The sequence below is a fragment of the Nansenia antarctica genome (genome assembly GCF_963989245.1).
Source record: "Nansenia antarctica genome assembly, chromosome: 5".
NCBI lineage: Eukaryota > Metazoa > Chordata > Actinopteri > Argentiniformes > Microstomatidae > Nansenia > Nansenia antarctica.
In genome coordinates, this window is record NC_137690.1 from 12,507,739 (window position 1) to 12,529,193 (window position 21,455).

The following is a 21,455-nucleotide window of genomic DNA, read 5'->3' on the forward strand; positions in this document are numbered from 1 at the left end:
GGTACCATTAAAAATTATTTTAAAATGGTTTAGTAAGTACACACATTTATCCTCATTTGCAGCATACTTTATGTATATGATGTGAAACATACATTCCACTATCAAGAGCCTTCTCTTAAATCACTATCAATAAATACACATGCATAACACACAAAACATAGCAAGTAAAGCACTGGCTGTATCATCGGCTGCTATGATGGCACCAGTGGAGGCTGGTGGAGGTAGAAAGCGGAGAACAGGCTCATTTAATGAATGAAATGAGAAATGGTAACAAACACAATACATTCCATTCCATGTATACATACATACATACAGTAAGCTTGTCCTCCAATTTCTACCTCCACCAGCCTCCCCTGGATGGCACACATGGTAAGACAAACAACATATCCTCCATATACTGTATAACTTGGGTCCTTCATCATGGCTTAATCATGTAATAATTACAACACAAATACTCAGAATATACTGCAATTCAATGACACAAAAAGCATATATTAATGTCACAATGACTCAAATATAACAATAACGACATTAAAAAACATAATTCTGCAACTTCATTGGCTTCCCATAAAAAACACAGAATCTCCTTCAAGATCCTCCACCTCATATTTAAGGCACTCCGTGGCCTGGCCCCTGCCTACCTCACTGATCTACTCCAACTCTACACCCCTGCACGTGGTCTCCGATCCTCCGATGCTGTTCTCCTCATCATACCCCACACTAGGCGTCGCCGCACACTTGGTGACCGTGCCTTCTCTGTCGCTGCACCCAAGCTGTGGAACTCCCTTCCCTCAGCCATCCGATGCTTGGATACTCACAACCCATTCAAGACCAGACTCAAGACACATCTGTTCGGACTCGCCTTCGTGCAGCATGGCATGGGTCCTCCTGACTGACATTGTCCCCCCATGGCTGCCTTTTGTTTGTTGTTTCTTGTCCTGCTTCTCTTCTTTTTTCTGTACAGTGTCCTTGAGTTTGAGAAAGGCACTTTTAAATAAATCTATTATTATTATTAATTTTATTATTATTATTATTATTATTATTATATATACTTCCCTGGGAAAGTGCATGTTCAATGCTTGAGTAATGGATTCAGCAGTGGTAGGGGAGATACAGCATACCTTCAATACTTGAAGGCTTGTTCAGGTTTAGGAAGGTGGAATGTTACACAATGTTCAGATAGAAATTGACTGCGTAGAACCGGTGTCTGTCCAGTAGACTAGGGAGTAAAGTCAACTCTACACATGTACATCTGCAGCATCTGCAACATAGGGAATGTGTATACTGCACATATACTGTACCCCAGTTAGGGAAAAAGAGTAACCACTCCATTCACCTGAGCTACAGCTGACAATCAGTCCTAATATCCTCCATGAAAACAGGAGGGCAGGTCTTCAGGCACTTGTTTTGCCCCTAGTCAGTTTGGGCATTTGTGCCTCTATTGCATTAGGTTAGGATTTCCAGGAGAATTAGCTTTTTCTCGGGGATTGATGATGTCACCTGAAGAACTTGTCTATGGTGTTGCAGGAGCCCAAGGCTTTAGCCTTCTTAGAAGGGGGAGGAGGGGAAGAACCTCGCCTGGAAACAATTTGAAAACAAACACACAAAACACACAGAACACTTTTTAAAACTATCCATTAAGTACACTTTCTTTAACACAAAATCGTTTTATAGTGTTTCTCTCACTGGAATAGCAGACACAACACAATTCCATGTGCCCCAGTTTTTCTTCTTCCACTGTATATATGGAAATACGTAAATAAACTAAACACAATTTCTAGTCAATTTTGTTATTTGCAACAATGAATTATTGTGTAATTAAGTATGTTGTCCTAGGCAACTATAATTGATCAATTGAAAGCTGCCAAGGCCTCACTGACCATAGAAGACTCTTCTCTAATCAATACCCCCCCTCTTTGTCTTCCTACATCCCCCCGCCCACCCCCCCCCCTCTCTCTCTATCTCTCTCTCTCCCTCCCTCTTTCTCTCTCCCTCTCATATCCCCTAGCAGAGAGACGGCAGTTCTTCTCTCTATAATCACAGGGATATGAGACAGGATGCTGGTCTCACCTTTTGCTCTTGCCTTTGTTTGCAGTCCCAGCACTAGGCAGAGGTCGGTCTCTCTCTGTTGATAGAAATGACATTTCAGTAACAGGAAATAACATTTAAAAAACTCCATCCACCTCTTACACCCCCCTTGACCCACAAAAAAAAGGGTGACAACCATCTAGCACAGACAGCGATTTAGCCATTTGTGTTCTTTTCAGGGGATTTAAAAGAGAGCAATCTCGAAGGCAAGGATTGTTAAGAGAAAACTAGGGAAGACAGTCCGACCTTCCATTGTCAAGATTGAATGGGAGAGAGATAGTGATTTAGCAATTGCAGAGAGAAGGGAGGAGGAAGGCCCCACATGGTGAAATGAGATGTCTTTTCACAAAGTGAATCGATACACATCGCCCCACACAATACTATTGCCACTGAGACACACGGCTATAGGTACTGGCCTCAGAGTTGTCCTCTTCTTTGGCCAAGATACTCAACTTACAATCACCTGGATTGTGTCGTTGGTATATTTAGGCACAGATGACGTATAGACCCACGCAAAACATCAGGAATGTGATTGGTGGAGATACCACAATAAAAAACATCAGATAAGAAGATTGAAGACAGAGTTGCAAGATATGGTATTCCTGATCAGCAAGGGAAAATCCCAAACTCCTGAACAATCAAGACACAGTTACAATCAATACTGACCTTTTTCCCTACTGTGGGCAGTGCCAGTGAATAGAGTGGTACTGCCCCCAACTGCCCGTCCTCCTCCAAGCTTATGCAACACTTCCCGGTTCAGACAGAGGTCGACGTGTTGGTTGAAGAGGGTGAGGTCATCAGTGTCCTGGGTCTCCTGACACACCGGGCAGGTCAGTACAGGCCCTCTGGGCTCATGGTCATGTGACTTAGGCTGGAGTGATGTCATCGTGATGTCATCGTCATCGTCATCGTCAATCACCCAAACATGATAAACACCCTTAGAAGAATCTTCCGGAACCTCGTGTTCCTTCAGGTTGTTCCTGTCTGGGTGAGGGTCTCGTCGGTTTGCCACAAATACACCTTTGTCCAGAGTAGTGTCAAGGAGAACAGGGTTCCGAACCATAGAGTTCTGTGTGGAGATGTTGGTGGAGCTGGTTTCACATAGACTTGGTCCTGTAGTGGTCTCTGACTGGTCTACGTCCAGATTGGAGTCTGTCAGTCTACGGAGTAAACCGCCATCCTCTTGAATAACCACACACTCCCTCCTTCTCTTTCTCTTCTCCCCATCAACCATATTTTTTCCCTCATCCTTCAATCTCTCCTCACACTCCTCCCTCTCTCTCCACACCTCCTCCTCCCAAACACTGTGGCCTCTCTCTAGTTGCATGCCTGCATGTGGCTTAGTGTCAGCATCTGTCTGTCTGTTTCCTTCCATAGTAGAGACCCCACTGAGGCACTGGTCGATGTGTCTGTTGAAGACATTCAGGTATGTGGTCTTAACCTCTTGGAAGCACACAGGGCAGATGAGGCTCTGTGACCGTAATTCTTTGTCTGTGGAACAGTGGGCTGATGCGTTTAAGGATGTATGGGCCTCTATGGAGACTACTGATTGGCTTACAGTAGTAGCTGTTTTGTCAGAATACGTAAGTAAGCTCGTAAGGTTGTTGTGTGTCTTGTCGGACGAGTCCCACAGTTGTGTACCTATGGAGGGGATGATGGCCAATGGATCTTCCTCATCTCCAGCACTATCGCTTGATGTGTCCCCATTCTTGGCCTGGAGTCGGAGCCTCTGTGTGTGGGCTTTCTGGAAGAAGGACTGCTGCTCTTGCCCGCTCCTCCCCAACTCCACCCCACTCCGGCTGGGCAACCACGGAAGCGAATCCCCCGGCTGCCTCTGGGGTTCCTGAGTCTCATGTACCAGTGGGGGATATGCACAGCTAGAGGGGTGGGTTTGATTCTGGATTGGGGGCTGCAGGGAGGGCTCTTTCCCATACTTTTGGGATGGATCTTGGTGTGAGGGGCCGCCGAGGAATCCCACAATGCTTTTCTGCAGGGGTTTCTTGTCGTCCGAATTGACGAAAGTGGAGATTCGAACACCTGCAAGACATACAAATATCCATGGTGAAAGTCTAGTACCAAAGGCTGATTCCATGTCATATGCAAAACATAACTCATGTGCCTGTATATACTGTATATATCATAGAAAACAATGTCACAGGTGCAATCAAGTGATTTTACTAACAACTCTGAAATTCAAGGAGAGGAGAGTGTAAGATTACCCATGAGCCTCAGTCTCAGAGGCTGGGGGCTGACGTTGTCCACCTCAGTCTTCAGCAGGTCCTTAGCGACGGCAAAGATCTCTTCTTCCGTAGCAATGGCACAAGGCAGCGTCATGGCTCTGGATTTCAACTTAAAATTCACATTCTTCAGCTTCAAAGTCACTGTTTTACCCTGGCAAAACACAGAAAAATAACATGGTCAAGATGAAGTACAATTGATGCAACATGTGAAACTGGGGGAGGACATAACAGATTTGATGACAAATTTATAATAAATAAATCATGCTAATTCTAATATAAATATCATATATTACATTCCCATCTATGGAACACATACTACCAACTATGGACAGAGGTCATCAACCATAGTACGACCAGAGTATAGTTGTAAGACCCATTTCAGTTATTGATTTGACAGGTTACAAGTAGCAATAAAGGGTATAATAAGTGTTTTCCTGGTAATGTGATCATCTCCAAGTCAAGAGACACATCTGATGGTAATAGCAGCCCCAGGCAGTCTCCTTAATCACTCTCTATTTCCTCTGGCTATCAAACCCACATCAAGACTCAGGCAGGGGGGTGATGGCCTCCATGATAGGTACCTCTATCAACAAGGAAGGAAACTGGTGCTCAGGTGTAATAATAGTATTGAGATGCTCGCTGGAAACGGGTTGATTCTGGAAGCCAAGACTGGTGTTTAACTTAAAATATATAAATGTATTTTAGAACTCAAAACAACCCTCTCAATGCCCTTTCTGTCATAATACTCTTTCTGCTGAAATTCCTGCTTCTTTTTCCCCCTAGAGAGACGAGGAGTCTGAGGCAATCTCTATGCGCCAGAGAGCAAGACCAAGTCAGCCTGTTCAGAATGGAGCTGAATACTAACTATGGTCCTAATACAAAACCCTGCGTGGTTGGTGTACACATGTACATACAACACATTGGGTTTTCGCCACACATAGTGGATTTGACCCCCCAAAAAATTGAAGGTATATTTGGGGCTCATCTGTCCAGAGAATGGACTTCCAGAAACCTTCAGGCATGTCCAGATGGTCTCCGGCAAAGTTAAGAAGGACAGTTTTTTTTTTTTTTTTTTTTTAAAGCAGAGGCTTCTTCCTAGCAACCCTCCCACGAATGCCATTTTGATTCAGTGTTCTTCTTGTTGTTGAAGCATCCACAGTTACCTGAGATGCAGCAAGGAATGCAAATCTCAAAATATTGTGTTTGATTTGTTATATTTCTTGTGGCTCTTGGGGATATTTTGGAAGGGTGTCCATTTCTAGACCGAGTTGCTGTCATGTTAAATGTTCTCCATTTGTAAATGATTTCCCTCACAGTGGACTAATGGAGCCTTCCGCAGACTGATGTGCTCTCACTAACCTCTTCCTAATGTCCTCTGAGATCTCCTTTCCTCTCTGCATGATGTGTTTTGCATTCACCTATATGGATAACACAAAACTGACCAGATTTCTTATCTCTATTTATCAGAGTCCCAACTGAACTCTTTCCTAAAGATCTTTCCTTCAACTGGTTCATTTGGTACCCAATTATTTACCCTCCTGATTCTACTTACCTACTTGATTTAACCAAGGCAACCTGGGGTTCACTTATTTTTGCACCTGCACTAATTTCTTTATAATTTAGTTTTCCTACTACACGCGTGATTCCCTCTAAGCCAATATATGGAATTGGTAAATATAAACCTGTTATGTCAGATAAAAAAAGACTTTTTATCTGACTAAATAAAGATTTCATGGTAAAAACTAAAATAATCTATAATTGTACAAGGGGTCCACATACTTTCAAGCAGTACTGTATACCGGTATATATATATATATATATATATATATATATATATATATATATGTGTGTGTGTGTGTGTGTGTGTGTGTGTGTGTGTGTGTGTGTGTGTGTGTGTGTGTGTACCTTCAGACCCTCCTTCTTAAGGTCCTTAGCCAGGTCTTGGCACAGTTCCTTGCACAGAGACAACTGTTCCTCTACAGCACTCATCTCCCCAAACGTCCTGTCCAGGAAGGGAGAGAGAGAGAATTATTGACAGTACCATTAGACATGTGACATGTAGACATGCCATCATAGACAAGTCTAGCACAAGTTATTCTGCCACAAAAACTAAAAAGATCCTCTACCTTTCAATGCTCAGGCTTTTTCTCTCTCCATCCCTGGAATCATGAAATACAAAAAAGAAAAGACTGTGAGTAGAAATGTCAAGTTTGATTATAGTCAGTGTGCTGATTTATAGAGTGAGTGATACTATCTTCTTTGTCGTACAGTTGTCCCCCTACAGTTGTATTTCGCTGTGATTAATACAATGTTCAGTGTGTCTATTTTTTCCCATTTACATTTATCCAAAGCGACTTACAATAAGTACATTTGTCTAAAGTAAGTGAATATTCTATACATCAGTCATCATAACCCTCTGTACTCCTCTGTGGCTCAGTTGGTAGAGCATGGTGCTAACAACGCTTAGGTTGTGGGTTCGATTCCTGCTGGGGCCATATATACTGAAAAATGTATGCACTCACTGCAATGTAAGTCGCTTTGGATAAAAGGGTCAGCTAAATGGCATATATTATAAGCAGAAATCTATGCTTGGACCAGGTGCCAAGACAGATAAGGTGTATATTTCTAAAATGGGTTAGGGTTAGGGTTAAAGTTATACTGCATTGTTTATAGTTGTTGTGATAACAATATTTAATTTCATTCACATATACAGCGGCCGTTCACCTTTCGATGTGCGTGGAACCCAAACCCAGGGAGATCTGCAGGAAATGATGCCAGGACGACTCAGAAAACAGCAAGGACACTAGTGCCATCTGCTGGCCGAGGTGGGCACAGCTGGTGATGCCCAGTGCACCCAGCATCTTCTCTGTCACCTTCCCTATGCCTGAAACCTACAGGACCAACAGAGCCACCTTAGAGGAACATCTTAATTTGTAGATTACTGATGGAGCTGTATAGTTCTTGTTTCAAGAACAGGGTTGAGGTCAACTCAATTTCAATTCAGTCAATTCAGGTCAACTGAAATTCCAAGTCAATAATACCAAATCTAAGTAATGTATCTTAAACAATTTCTAAACAATCAGATTATTATTATTTTTTTAATTGCAATGTTTTTAAAATTGTTTGATTTTAAATCACCCCCTGAATTGAATTGACCTTAGTGGGCTCACATACAGTATTGTACCTTGCGAACAGGCAGGTCCTGTATGAAGTCCATGACTGCCTGTGTGTCAGAGAGGAGTTTGTACTGGCCGTTTGGCTTGTTCTTATCACTACACACCTTGGCTATCATCATGTTGGGGGCGATGCCTACGACAGAGATAAATATAAACCAATGGTGATAACAGTGACTCACAGGCTTCTCATGCTAGAGAAACTAATCAACTGGGAGAATAACACACGAATCATTCCTGAGGTAATTGCCACAACTAGCTAGACAGACAGGTGATTTTCATGGAGGTTTTTCGAAGCGATCATAATGAGCTGATCACCAATAGGTTATCAGGATAACGTTGTATGAACTTGGAACCTATAGAGAACCACCCCGAAGCATCTCCCACTCTCACTCACCTGCGCTGGCAGTAAGTGAGGTCCTCTGCTCGATGCGGAAACGCATCTCTCTCACCGCCTCCTCAGCACAGGTCCCAAACACCATCGCTGTCGCCACGTCCCCACCACCAGTCCCACTAGCCTGTGGCAGAACGGGTGACGAGCTAGGGCTGTCCTCAAACAGGACTGGGGAAAAACCCTCCTCCTCCTCCACCACCGTCTCACCATGCCCTTCCTCACCTAGAGAGGGAGAGAGAGAGAGAGAGAGAGAGAGAGAGAGAGAGAGAGAGAGAGAGAGAGAGAGAGAGAGAGAGAGAGAGAGAGAGAGAGAGAGAGAGAGAGAGGGAGGATCAGGGTGTGATGGTGGTGTGATTCAAGACAATAAAAAAGTGCCAATAGTACCGGACATAAGTGACAAATAAGATTATTTACAATTAGCAGTATCTTGCAGTTTGCAGGCACTAGGCATAATTCAATAAAAAGTGCCAATAGTACAGGACATAAGAGACAGTAATAAAGTGACTGTGAGCTTAGGCAAGGTTAAGCTTATGTAATCTGTATGCATGTGCTTGTGAATGATAGTCAGTTGTCTACACAGTAGGCTTGTTCATGAGCCTGATTGTCTGGGGGAAGTAGCTGTTGGCTAGCCTCTGAGTTTTGGCCTTGAGGCTCCGGAACAGGCTACGCCTTTTGGACGGCGTCGGTTCAAACAGACTGTTTAACAGATGTGCATGAATCTTATCTTATATGCTCTCCTTGTCACTTGTTATGCTTGAAGGGTAGCAAATAGAAAAAACTGTGATAGTTCTAATCCTTTCTTTCTCACTCTCTGTCAGGCAGAACATAATAATACTAATAATAATAATACATTAGACTTATATAGACTTATATTTCCAACAATATAAAATACAATACCAATTGGTATTATTAAAGAGGAGGAATAATCGACCGAAATAATGTTTCCGAACCTTTTTTGAGGAGTTTATGAATATATATATATATAAAGCACTTTGAGCTGCAACGAAAAGTGCTATACAAATAAAAGTTATTATTATCATTATTATACAGTACCTGTTCCTGTTCCCATGGTGTTAGTGTGGAGTGGGTGGGTACGCATGGACTCTGGCCAGCTCCTCCTCTGCTCCAGATGTTCACTGATGTCCAGGTATGCCTCGTCCAGACTCATAGGCAGGAAGTGAGGGTCGTAGTCCGCAAATATTTCTCTTACCTTGCAGAAGCATGGGATCATTCATGATAATTCTGCCAGTTTGAGGGGTATCACGATTACAAATTGAAACGACTGTGTATATGTGTGTGTGTGTGTGTGTGTGTGTGTGTGTGTGTGTGTGTGCGTGTGTGTGTGTGTGTGTGTGTGTGTGTGTGTGTCTAGTCAGTGTCTGTTTTCCACATGATTACACTCATTGTGTGTTTGTGTGTGACTGTATTTATTTGCAAGATCCTCACTTCAGTGCTCACTGCTTTGTATTTGTCAAAGTTGGTTGGGACGATGACCAAGTTTGGGCAAAGTTTCTTTGCGATGAAGCCAGGCATGGCGGCTCTAACCCCAAACTTCCTGGCATGGTAGTTGGATGTTGACTTAAAAGAAAGGACAAAACAGATCAGGAGTCTCTTATACTGTACAAAAAGGGCATTGTCTAAATTCGTATATACATTTGGGTCAGTTATTCATACCATCAATTATAATTAGTTACCATGGTGTTATAATGCATCAATTACTGATAACTCACAAAAGGCATCATAATGCCTAAAACAAATAACATCAAACTGGTAAGCATATCATTTTCCAAGCATTTTCCATGCAGGGATATAGTACCCTTTGAGACAAAAAATCGACAATGTGTGTATTTCAAAAAGGCTGCTTTCAAATCTGACTGCCAAATCTACCAGTTCATACTGTACGTGAGTCAGAATGCATATGAACTGAGTGTGAGAGAGATCACCAGATGTGTACTGGACTAAGAATGAGAGTATACTGATTTGTGTTTACTGAGGCTCAGTGGATATCTGGCTCGGATATCTTTCTTTCACATGTGCTGGCTCGGATATCTTTCTTTCACATGTGCTGGCTCGGATATCTTTCTTTCACATTGTCCTTTTAGTGCTACAGTGGCTATCGAAAGTCAACACACCCCTTCACTTTTTCCACATTTTGTTGTGTTATAGACTCAATTTAAAATTGATTAAATAAATAAACATTTCATTGAAGTTCATCTTAATGCAAGGATAATAGTTTGTGTAATTTTGGAATCAATATATTTGTTTTTATAGGGTCTCTAATTTGCATAGGAATCAATTACACTGTGTAGATTAGGATGTCACTACCAACACAGTACATTTTTTTTTTTTCTCTTGATCCTGAGAAACTCCTCAGTCCCTGCCAGTGACAAATATACCCAAAACTTGATGCAGCTGCCACTATTCTTCACACGAGCAGAAACTGCATTGCAAGTGCTCGATTTGCACAACATTTAGGTTAAACATGTAGTAAAACCAAATAAACACATTCTCAGCCACTTTCTTTGCTGTATCACTTGAATTATTGGTTGCAAACACAATTATGGATATGAGATAGATTATTTTTCCAGGAAGGGATTCTTTTTGGCCACTTGGATATATAACAGTTTTGTAGAGTGACTGAGTAAAAAAAAGTTCCTCGGGTTGCATTCCTGAGCAGTTTTGTTCCTCTCCATTTGCTTAATTTATAAAGACAACCTGATCCACACAGTGTGTAATTGATTCCTATGCAAATCAGAGAGCCTATAAAAACAAAGATATTGATTTCAAAATTACATTAACGATTAGGCCCATCCCTGCATTAAGATGGACTCAATTCAACTTATTGAGTGATTTGTTGATGACATAAGAGTGTCATAGCAAAGGATGTGAAGACTTATGCACATGCACTGTGTTTCAATTTTAATACATTTAAAACTTGTTTTCACTTTGTCAGTATTGTGTGTGGATTTATTTATTTAATCAATTTTAAATTGAGTCTATAACACAACAACAGAGCTCAGTCTGGCAGTAGTGTAATTGGGGTATTACGGTAATCAATTATAAAAACAGACAAAGGAAGGTGGTGATAAAGCAGTCTTTACACAAGTATAGGTAGGCCTACTTTGGAAGTCTGAAAAGGGAACTTGTCCTATGTTATCTTATTGTTTCCTAATTCCTAGCACTTGAAAATATGTTTTCTTAATTAGATTTTAGCTGGGATTCATTGAGCAATAAAAAGCGCCATAAATGAAAGCTATTATTTTCATTATAAGTCCAGTAGCAAACAAATGGCACAACAGGTTTCAATCTTCCTCAGGTACGACCCTATTCCAGCGAGCATCACACAGTCTTCAGCATTTCTCTCTTTCCATTGCTGCTGTGCCTTGAAGGGCATTCACATGACAAGAGCAAGAACGGCTTTGTGTCAGACAAGACCATTATGTTCAATGGAGCCACAGCTGCCCTTTCCAAATCACCAAATCACAAGAGGCATGGTGTTCTGTGTGCTGCAGAAGGTTGACGTAACGCACGTGTCTTCCAGACTTCAAATTAATTTAATTCTGGGAGCATGCGGCGCCGTACCTTACATTGTTGCTTCTCATGTGAACGGCCAATTACAACACATACCAGAAAAAATATCTAGGTAAGCATTCAACTTGAAAACAGCAATAGAAGCACAGGGGTGCAAACTGCTGATGGCCCAAAAAGGTGACACATTTTTTTGGGGCGGCTAACCTTAGGGGGGGGATAGCGCTAGCACTAATGGTGTTAAATAGATACCGCTAGCACTAACGGTGGTCTAACAATGATGCGTGTGTAAGTAGCGGTAGCCCTGACCTTAACACCTGCAGAATACTTCGAAAACTGTTTACCGTGACCGTGACTGAGTTCTCGTAGGCCGAACACCCATCTCTGCAATCCAAGTTACATAACAGATATGCCACAAACAAACATTGTTTGCATGACAATTTTTGCAGGGTTATTATGCTAAAGTTGAGAGAAACTAACATTCACATTAACTAAATGGAAAGTCAAGAAGGCTCAGGTAGAATTCTCTTTTCCCTAGTCTTTCTCAAAGACAATTTGAATCTAACACACAAGGTATGACCTGGCAGGGGTATACCTGCCTGCATTTGCAAGAGTTTATTTGCAGTAGTAATGGGGACTGAGGTTATGATGATGTACAATGAAGCTGAATCATAAAAGTTGATGCAATCAGTGTAAAATTATAAATGACTACCGTTGAGCATACTGTATATTTATACATATTCATACTGTATTTCACATGTCTCTTGATATAGCTTCTTTTAAGCAGGTAATACTCCTGTATACTCACCAGCATACTCATGGATCCCACAGCCATGGGTTTGTCCTTCAAGTCTGGTTGGTCCTTCGTCTCCACGGCAGCATAGAAGGCATCCATGTCCACGTGCACAATCACACGACTCAGGTCACGGCTCATCTCTAGGTCAGAGGTCATCTTCTCCACCTACAGCCACAGGTTCAGAGGCAAAGAAGGCAGGAGCGATTCAATGGTACTGGAAATAGTATAGAATAGTGGACACAAATGGCAGCATAAATGCAATGTCGACACTATCTGTTTTAATATAGATCATGATTGTAACCAGGGAGTAGCTAAAGGACTGTAGAATTTTAGGAAGGGCTGGTTATCTAACTAACTCTGAGCTAAATCGGCAGTGTAGGAGGATAGAGGCAGGGGGCGCCAGCAACCCTTTAGACTAGCATATCACAGTTATATATATATCATATATTATAATACAAGCTATAACTCAGTTAATCACACTATAAGACAATACTTAAACCCAATACTAGATTTGCTGTTAAACTAAACAATACAGACAACTAAACACACAGCAATGTATCAAATATAAACAAACACATTTATTTATACAAATTATATATACATCCCAATATACTCCCTCCCCGCCGGCCACACACACACTCACTCACTCACTCACACACAGTACCTGGCCTGAAAAGGCTTAGAGTCCCGGACTGAAAATGAGCGCGTTGAGGCCTGGTTGGAGCTCGTATGTGATTCGAGGAAGGCAGCAGATAAGGGGGGGGAGTGACGTTGCAATTTGAAGGGAAAGGGGCGTCTTCGTAGTAAACGACGAGGTGTGAATGGTTCAGGTCCGGTGGTCCACGGTCAGCTCCGGTGGTGTTAGCGGTCGGTCGCAATCCACCTCGGAGGCGACGGCTTTGTTTGGCTTTGGTCTCGCTATGCGCCAACGTTAGCAGCCGGCGGCTAGCAAGGCTGGCTAACGGTGACACAGCTAAACTGGGCTAGCGCTGTTAACTCACTAAACTCCGAACTCCCGCGGTGATGCGGGTAGCTAGTGATTTACTATTAACAGTCGATGTTAAAGGCAGGTCTCCTAGACAGCATCACACAGTACACAGTAATGAGTTCACCTTGACGAGGCTGAATTCAGCTATGCTTGGTCGACTTTGTGACTGACAGGAGTAACTTCTCATTCATCTTCACTCTAACGCACAGACCACCTCCGTAGCTATAGATACCAACCGAACATACATCAAGTCACGTACGCCAATCAAAACCACGCCCACTAATCTGGCGCTTGCACAATACTGAACAAATCTAAGACAGAACTTATACAATTACAATAACAATACATACACCTTCATGAAAACGTACATGAATAGTATGGAAAATAATTAAGGAAATAACAGGGGCAAAATAGGGCTGATTTGGGGAAACTAACTGGCTCTAAATTGTGGGCCTTCATAACAGCCGCCCCATGAAACCCTCGGTTTCATTTAACTATGGAAGGCACACTGGCTAGGCTGCTCTAGCAGCGTGAGGTATGAGGTGATAGTGTCCTTTGTAATTTGAGGGAGCTCAATCAGGCGTGCCACAGGTCGGGTGTAAGTGCGACCACCAACGTCCACGATGGCCGTCCGCACCCTTCCATCCGGACCCGGCAGGACCTTGGTCACTCTGCCTGTCTGCCAGGCGGCGCGTGGAAGGGACTGGTCGATCACCAGTACCACGGCACCTTCGGACAAGTTGTCTCTCTCCCTCGTCCACTTCTGCCTGACTTGCAGGGTCGGCAGGTAGTGCAGTATGAACTGCCTCCAAAACTGGTCCGCGAGCACCTGGCTGTGCCTCCACCATCTTCTTCCGGTGAGCTCTGCAGGGTCGTAGACTACCTGAGGCAGTGCAGAGTCTCGCCGCCCCATCAGCACGAAGTTGGGCGTAATGGGATCCAGATCTGCTACATCACTGGAGGTATAGCCTAGGGGCCGGGAGTTCAAGATGCCCTCAATCTCTGCTAGTACAGTCTCGAGCACCTCATCGGTAGGCACCTTCTGTCCGAGAATGGTACGTAGGACGTTCTTTACTGAGCGAATCTCCCGCTCCCAGGCTCCCCCGAAGTGTGGAGCATTTGGGGGGTTGAACTCAAACTTCACTTGCTGGGAGGCGAGTCTGTCACGGGCCTCCTCAGTCATCGCAGCGTAGCTCGCCCTCAGCTCGGCCTCACCACCGACGAAGTTGGTGCCTCTGTCCGACCGGAGGGTCTTAGGGGTCCCTCGCCTGGAGGTGAACCTCTTGAAGGACATGAGGAAGCTGTCGCTTGTGAGCTGGTGCAGAACTTCAAGGTGCATTGCTCTCGTCGTCAGGCACGTGTAGATGATGCCCCACCGCTTTTCGGAGGCTCGCCGGTTTCGGACTAGGAGTGGCCCGAAACAGTCGACCCCAGTAGAGTGGAACGGAGCCTGTCTCAGTCGCAGCCGGTCCTCGGGCAGATCGGACATCATGGGCTGCGGCGGCGTGGCTCGCCACCTCTGGCAGTCCGAGCAGGACCTTTGATATCTCCGTACCGCCTCCCGTCCATGGAGTATCCAGAATCTCCGTCGTACCTCCGCGAAGACACGCTCTCCACCCGCGTGCTGCACTTTGTCATCATGGTGCTTGATGACCAATCTGGTGACCTGATGCTTAGTGGGAAGCACGATGGGATGCTTCGTGTCTAGGTCTAGATCTTGAGCGCGGCGCAGTCTGCCACCCACGCGAATGAGAACACCGTCGAGCTCTGGAGCTAAGCCGCGGAGTCTACTGTCCGAGGGGATCGGCTTCCCTTTCTCGAGACACTCCAGCTCTCGGGAGAAGGCATCCTGTTGGGCACTCTGCAGCACCAGGAGCTCCGCCGCGGTGTAATCTTCGGCGCTGAGCGTAGTATCTAGGGGTAGACCGGCCTTGGAGCAGAACATCCTCTTCTGCAGCTCTTCGAGCGTCTCACACTCCTCTCCCGGAGTAGTCTCAGGGTCTACGACCTGGGTGGCTCCGCAGAACAACGTCTTACGCAGCTCTTTGTCCTCTCTGTCTTCTGCTAACGCCGGCGTGGCTGGCCACTCTGACTCCCGCTCCTGTAGGAAGTCTGGTCCCGTGTGAGACAGGTGGGGCTCAGCCAGATCCTGGAGAGTTGCCCCTCTCGTGATGACGTCAGCAGGGTTCCTCTTGGTGTCTACATAACGCCAGCAGTTCACCTCAGTCAACTCCAGAATCTCTGCGACTCGGGTGCCCACGAACACCTTATACCGACATGAGCTGGACTTCAACCACTGGAGGACGGTAGTTGAGTCTGACCACATGGTGACGCTCATCAGAGGTAGCTGGAGCTCGTCGAGCAGGAACCTTCCCAGTTGCGCGCCGTTCAGGGCAGCACACAGCTCCAGTCTTGGGATGGACTGTTGCTTTTTCGGCGCCACTCGGGAACGTGCCAGGACAAACGAGACGTGGACTTCACCTCCAAGCTCTGCCGCTCTGACGTATGCCACGGACCCGTACGCCATCTCCGAGGCGTCGCAGAATACATGTAGCGTGATGACACTCCTCTCTAGGTCCGTGGAGGGAGGGAAGTAGCTCCGCTGCAGCTTGATGTGCTGGAGAGTGGGAAGTTCCTGCTCCCAGGCCTTCCACTTCTCTTCTAGGTGACGAGGCAGAGGATCGTCCCATCCTCGTTCTTGGGCCCACAGCTCCCGGACAAGCACCTTGGCCATCGTCGTGAAGGGAGCGATATATCCCAGTGGGTCGTACTGGCTCGCTAGAGTGCTGTATATCGTTCTCATCGTGACGCGTTGGGGCTTGGCAGGCTTATTGCGATAGCGTAGAGTGTCGGTCTGGAACTGCCAGATAAGTCCGAGCGTCATCTCCTGAGCATCATCTGGTGAGTGAGAGACCCAAGCCTCGCTGCTGGTCGAGGTGGCCTCCTCCGGGAGGTCTCTGATGACTTGCGGGTCGTTGCTGGCCCACTGGCAGATCTCAAATCCACCCTCCTGGAGAGGAGCACGCAGGTCCTGGACTAGCTGGCGGGCTTCCGTGGCTGTCTTCGAACTGTGGAGGCAGTTGTCCACGTAAAAGCTCTTATGGACGGCGTCAAACACTCCAGGAGGTGCCGTCTCCTGCGCGGCGTGAGTCTGTAGCGCATAGGTGGCGCAACAGGGGCTGCAGGTTGTCCCGAAGGGTAGCACCTCCCACTGGTAGATAGAGGGGTCGGGGTCGCTCGGGTCCTCTCTCCAGAGAAACCTCATGAGTGGCTTGTCTTCCTCCAACATCCTGACCTGGTGAAACATTCGCTTAATGTCACCACTGACTGCGATCGGCTGCTGACGGAATCGCACCAGAACTCCCAAGAGGGCTGGGGTCAAGGTTGGACCAGGGAGAAGATAGTGGTTGAGGTTGAGCTTCCCCACCTGGTAGCTACAGTTGAAGACCACTCGGTTCTTCCCGTTGTGGTGAACATTGTGGTGCGGGAGGTACCAAGACTCGGCACTCTGGTTCGCCTCGGCTGGCTCAAGCTTCTTCACCAGACCGGACTCCGTCAGTTTCTTCATCTCCGTTCTGTAAGAAGCAGCAAGGACCTCGTCCTTCCTCATACGCTTCTCAGTGCTGGTCAGACACTGTAGGACGGTTCGAGGGGATACTCGAAACTCTGGCATGGGTTCTCTTCGGAGTAGTGGTGTGACGTATCTCTTCACGCCCTGGACTTCGATACGCACTGTCTTTGCTTTAAGGAGGTCTATGGCGTAGACGTCCTCCTTTGACCGTACGTAGAGCTTCTCATTCTTGTAGGGCGCAACGTCTAGCGTCCACAGCTTCTGGACGTTGTCTAGTAGCGCCGCATTCATGGAGTCCACACTGGTGTGAAGGCAGTTGATGGTCTGCACTTCTTCGGTTCGGACATGGAGGGATGACGTAGCTCTCCCGTCTCTATCTCTCCACTCGGTAGCGCCTTGGAGGGCCCACCCAAGCGCAGTCTTAACAGCCATCGGGCAGCCTCGTGGTCCTCTCAGCGGAGGACGGAGCGACACGATCAGTGCAGCGTTGTCCGAGCCGATGAGAAGGGTTGGCTCCGCTCCTTCTATCGGATGTAGGTCTACTCGCCGTAGGTGGGAATATCTTGCGCGTAATCTCTCTAGGGGGTAGTCGTAGCGGGAGAGCGCTAGCTGGTCTGCGGTGAAGACATTCTGAAGCCGATATCTGTCCGACGGCCGCCCCGCCGGGGAGATAGAGAAGTTGATTCTCGCCCCGGTGACCTCTTTAAGGTCGCGACGTATCGTGCGCAGAGTCAGCTTCTCCTCAGTCCCTTGGAGCCCCAACTGGCGCACTGCCTCCTGGAGAAGGATGGTCCGTTCCGACCCGTCGTCTAGAACGGCGTACGTGTCGTACACAGCGTTGTTGTGGTGAAGTCGGACCTTCACCACCTTCAGTAGGACCTTGGAGCCGCTGCTCTGGGTTGGGTCTAGGTAGTAGACAGGTGTTTCCTCTTCCGGTGCGCTACCGGACCTAGGGCTTCTGGTGCCCTCCGTGGACCTGGCGAGGGAGACCTCGTGTAGGATGTTGAGGTGGACCTCCTCACAGCGGTTGCACTTTCTCCTCAAGGTGCAGTTCTTAGCCAGATGGTCGCGCCCACAGTTCCAGCACCTCTTGTTCTCCTCGAGCCACCTCTGCTTGGCCTCGGTACTCAGGTTGTTGAAGTCACTGCACTCATTGAACCAGTGCTCGCTGGTGCAGTACGGACATGGCGGTGGACCTCTCCGTCCCTTTTGAGGGGGTTGAGAGGAATCCTTTCCCTCAGGTCGGGCTTTCCTCTCTCTCCGAGGCTCCTCCTCCGTGTGCAGCACTCCTACTGGGCGTCCTCTGTTCGAGCTCGGCCTGTCCCAGCGGTCTCCCTTCTCCCTCTCCTTCTTCGGCTCAGCGTAACCCATGGCGTCTACGTTGGTGTCATGCACTTCCTCCAGTAGGAACTCCGCGAAGGCAGCCATGCTCAGACCCAACTTCCCGGGGTTACGAACGCGCTGCTGTCGCCGGAACCTCTCCTGCCGGAAGCGTGGGATCTTGCGGAGCAGCCGCTCTACGTTGGAGGTGCTGTTGATCTCGCTGGCGCCAGCTGGGCCCTGCGTCTTCAGCATTCCAACCAAGGTGTGCACGCGGAGCGCGAAGTCATCCGTTCATCCTTGATGGGGGCCTGCTGTTCGAGGGCTTGCAGTTCAGCAAGGGCGTGGTTCCAGGGACGACCGTAGCGGGCATCCAAGTCGGCGAGCGCTCTGGTGTAAGGTGTCGGTGCGGAGGCATGGGCCAGAACCATGTTGTGGGCTCTGGGGTTCCTCACATGCTGAAGGAGAATCGCATATTTGTAGGACTCTGAGCAGGAGTCGTCCAAGAGCGTGTCTAGGCAGATGCGTAGTTCCACATACTGGCTCCTGTCCTCGTCCTTGAAGAAGGGGAACTTGGGTCCCTCCACCTGGGGAAACATCCTGTAGTGGATGATCGGGGCTGGAGTGACTGTCTGGGTGTCCGGCCTGCATGCCTTTTGGTTCACTGGAGGACCTAGGGGTGTGCTACGCTCTTGGGGAATGGCTCCCCTCCCGGGCAGCGACGCTGGCTCCCTCTGGGCCGCGTAGCGGTCGGGTCCCTGGTCCTCTTCCTTCAAGGTGGTCAGCTGGGCCTGTAGTTGGACAGTCATGGCGGGGGTCATGGAGCCATCGGCGGGGGGTTCAGGAGATGGCACTCGAGAGGGCCGTGCGGATGATGCTCTGGAGCTACGGGCCGACGGAGCTCTGCTGATGCACACGTCGCGCATGGTCTGCATCACTTCCTCCATCTTCTCCGCGTGCAGTTGCTCTCTCTCCATCTGGAGGCGGTCGCGCTCCATCTGGAGGCGTTCACGTTCTAGCGCCTCCTGGCGCTGCCTCTCCGCCGCGCGTTCCGCCCCCTCCATCTGGAGGCGCTCGCGCTCGAACTGGATGCGTTCCCTCTCTAACGCCTCCTGGCGCTGTCTCTCCGCCGCACGTTCCGCTCCTTCCATCTGGAGGCGTTCACGCTCGAACTGGAGGCGTTCCCGCTCTAACGCCATCTCGGCCTGTTGGCGCATACATTCTGACAGCGCGGCACTACTCCCTCTGGAGTGCATGCTATCCGCCCCAGAGGCAGAACTGCCCACGGAAACCCTGGACCGGGAGGAAGCCACTGAACGGCAGGAGCTAGGTCTCGAGCGCGCCGTACTGGGAGGCAGATCGTTAAGGCTGAGGCCCTCCCTCTTCCGCCCGCAGGCGCTGTCAGACCGGGCCTCTCCTTCCTGCTCTTCCGTTTCTACGGCAAAACCCTGCTGTTCTGCCATCTCATCCTCAGGCTGGTGCTCTTTGATGGCTGTCTCGGTGCTAGCCACCCGCGCGCCGGCGGACACCTCGGCCTCTCCGACCACTGTATCCCGTGGAGTGCGCTCCTCACTACCACTCAGTGAGCTTTCGAGCTCAAGCTCATACTCTTGTAACCTCTGAGGCAACCGCGGGACTCTCTGTGGTCGTGGCTCTGGCTCAGGGGGCGGAGAAGGGGGGGTAACTGTCTTGTCTGGTTGGCTGCGCTCAGCCATGCTATCACTACACAACCTATCCGGCTCGAAGGACCAATTGTAACCAGGGAGTAGCTAAAGGACTGTAGAATTTTAGGAAGGGCTGGTTATCTAACTAACTCTGAGCTAAATCGGCAGTGTAGGAGGATAGAGGCAGGGGGCGCCAGCAACCCTTTAGACTAGCATATCACAGTTATATATATATCATATATTATAATACAAGCTATAACTCAGTTAATCACACTATAAGACAATACTTAAACCCAATACTAGATTTGCTGTTAAACTAAACAATACAGACAACTAAACACACAGCAATGTATCAAATATAAACAAACACATTTATTTATACAAATTATATATACATCCCAATATACTCCCTCCCCGCCGGCCACACACACACTCACTCACTCACTCACACACAGTACCTGGCCTGAAAAGGCTTAGAGTCCCGGACTGAAAATGAGCGCGTTGAGGCCTGGTTGGAGCTCGTATGTGATTCGAGGAAGGCAGCAGATAAGGGGGGGGAGTGACGTTGCAATTTGAAGGGAAAGGGGCGTCTTCGTAGTAAACGACGAGGTGTGAATGGTTCAGGTCCGGTGGTCCACGGTCAGCTCCGGTGGTGTTAGCGGTCGGTCGCAATCCACCTCGGAGGCGACGGCTTTGTTTGGCTTTGGTCTCGCTATGCGCCAACGTTAGCAGCCGGCGGCTAGCAAGGCTGGCTAACGGTGACACAGCTAAACTGGGCTAGCGCTGTTAACTCACTAAACTCCGAACTCCCGCGGTGATGCGGGTAGCTAGTGATTTACTATTAACAGTCGATGTTAAAGGCAGGTCTCCTAGACAGCATCACACAGTACACAGTAATGAGTTCACCTTGACGAGGCTGAATTCAGCTATGCTTGGTCGACTTTGTGACTGACAGGAGTAACTTCTCATTCATCTTCACTCTAACGCACAGACCACCTCCGTAGCTATAGATACCAACCGAACATACATCAAGTCACGTACGCCAATCAAAACCACGCCCACTAATCTGGCGCTTGCACAATACTGAACAAATCTAAGACAGAACTTATACAATTACAATAACAATACATACACCTTCATGAAAACGTACATGAATAGTATGGAAAATAATTAAGGAAATAACAGGGGCAAAATAGGGCTGATTTGGGGAAACTAACTGGCTCTAAATTGTGGGCCTTCATAACAATGATAGAATACTGTGTTGAAAGAAAGGTAAACAATCTGTGTGTGTTCCATAGGCCTAATGGTCGAATAATAAACATACAGTAAATGAGCCTGCCTGCCTGCCTGCGTGCGTGTGAGTGTGTGTGTGTGTGTGTGTGTGTGTGTGTGTGTGCATGTGTGCGCGCGTGCGTGCGTGCGTGTCCATTTATACCTGAGCTTGCGCTTTCCTCAGCTGTTGCTCAGTGATCTGTGCTTTCTGCAGCATCATCCTTTCAATGCGCTGGTTCACCTGCTGCTCCTTCTTCAGCTCATTCTCATAGAACCTGGAACCCTGCAGAACATGGGAAACACAGGTTGAGCCATTCCATGGACGTGCCATATCGGACACAAATGTCAGAATGTACTTCACCATTCATGGCAGAATCATCACAGTGAAAACACACTTGGCCTTAATTTTTCTTTTTTCTTT

At 47.4% G+C, this 21,455-nt stretch overlaps 1 protein-coding gene across 1 annotated transcript; it reads right to left on the minus strand.

Annotated features, from left to right (window-relative positions):
• Window positions 1–1,496: 1,496 nt before the first annotated feature.
• polk (polymerase (DNA directed) kappa) lies at window positions 1,497–21,269 on the minus strand (the record flags this gene model as incomplete). Its single annotated transcript, XM_080531353.1, has 14 exons — window positions 21,198–21,269; window positions 12,232–12,384; window positions 9,342–9,473; window positions 8,949–9,105; window positions 7,899–8,117; window positions 7,513–7,637; window positions 7,053–7,219; window positions 6,455–6,487; window positions 6,234–6,330; window positions 4,308–4,479; window positions 3,730–4,125; window positions 2,755–3,579; window positions 2,071–2,125; window positions 1,497–1,578 (listed from the first exon to the last, which is right to left on the minus strand). Exons 1-14 carry the CDS (start codon window positions 21,252–21,254, stop codon window positions 1,497–1,499), a joined length of 2,670 nt encoding a protein of 889 aa, XP_080387479.1. The 5' UTR covers window positions 21,255–21,269.
• Between the last annotated feature and the right edge of the window lie 186 nt (window positions 21,270–21,455).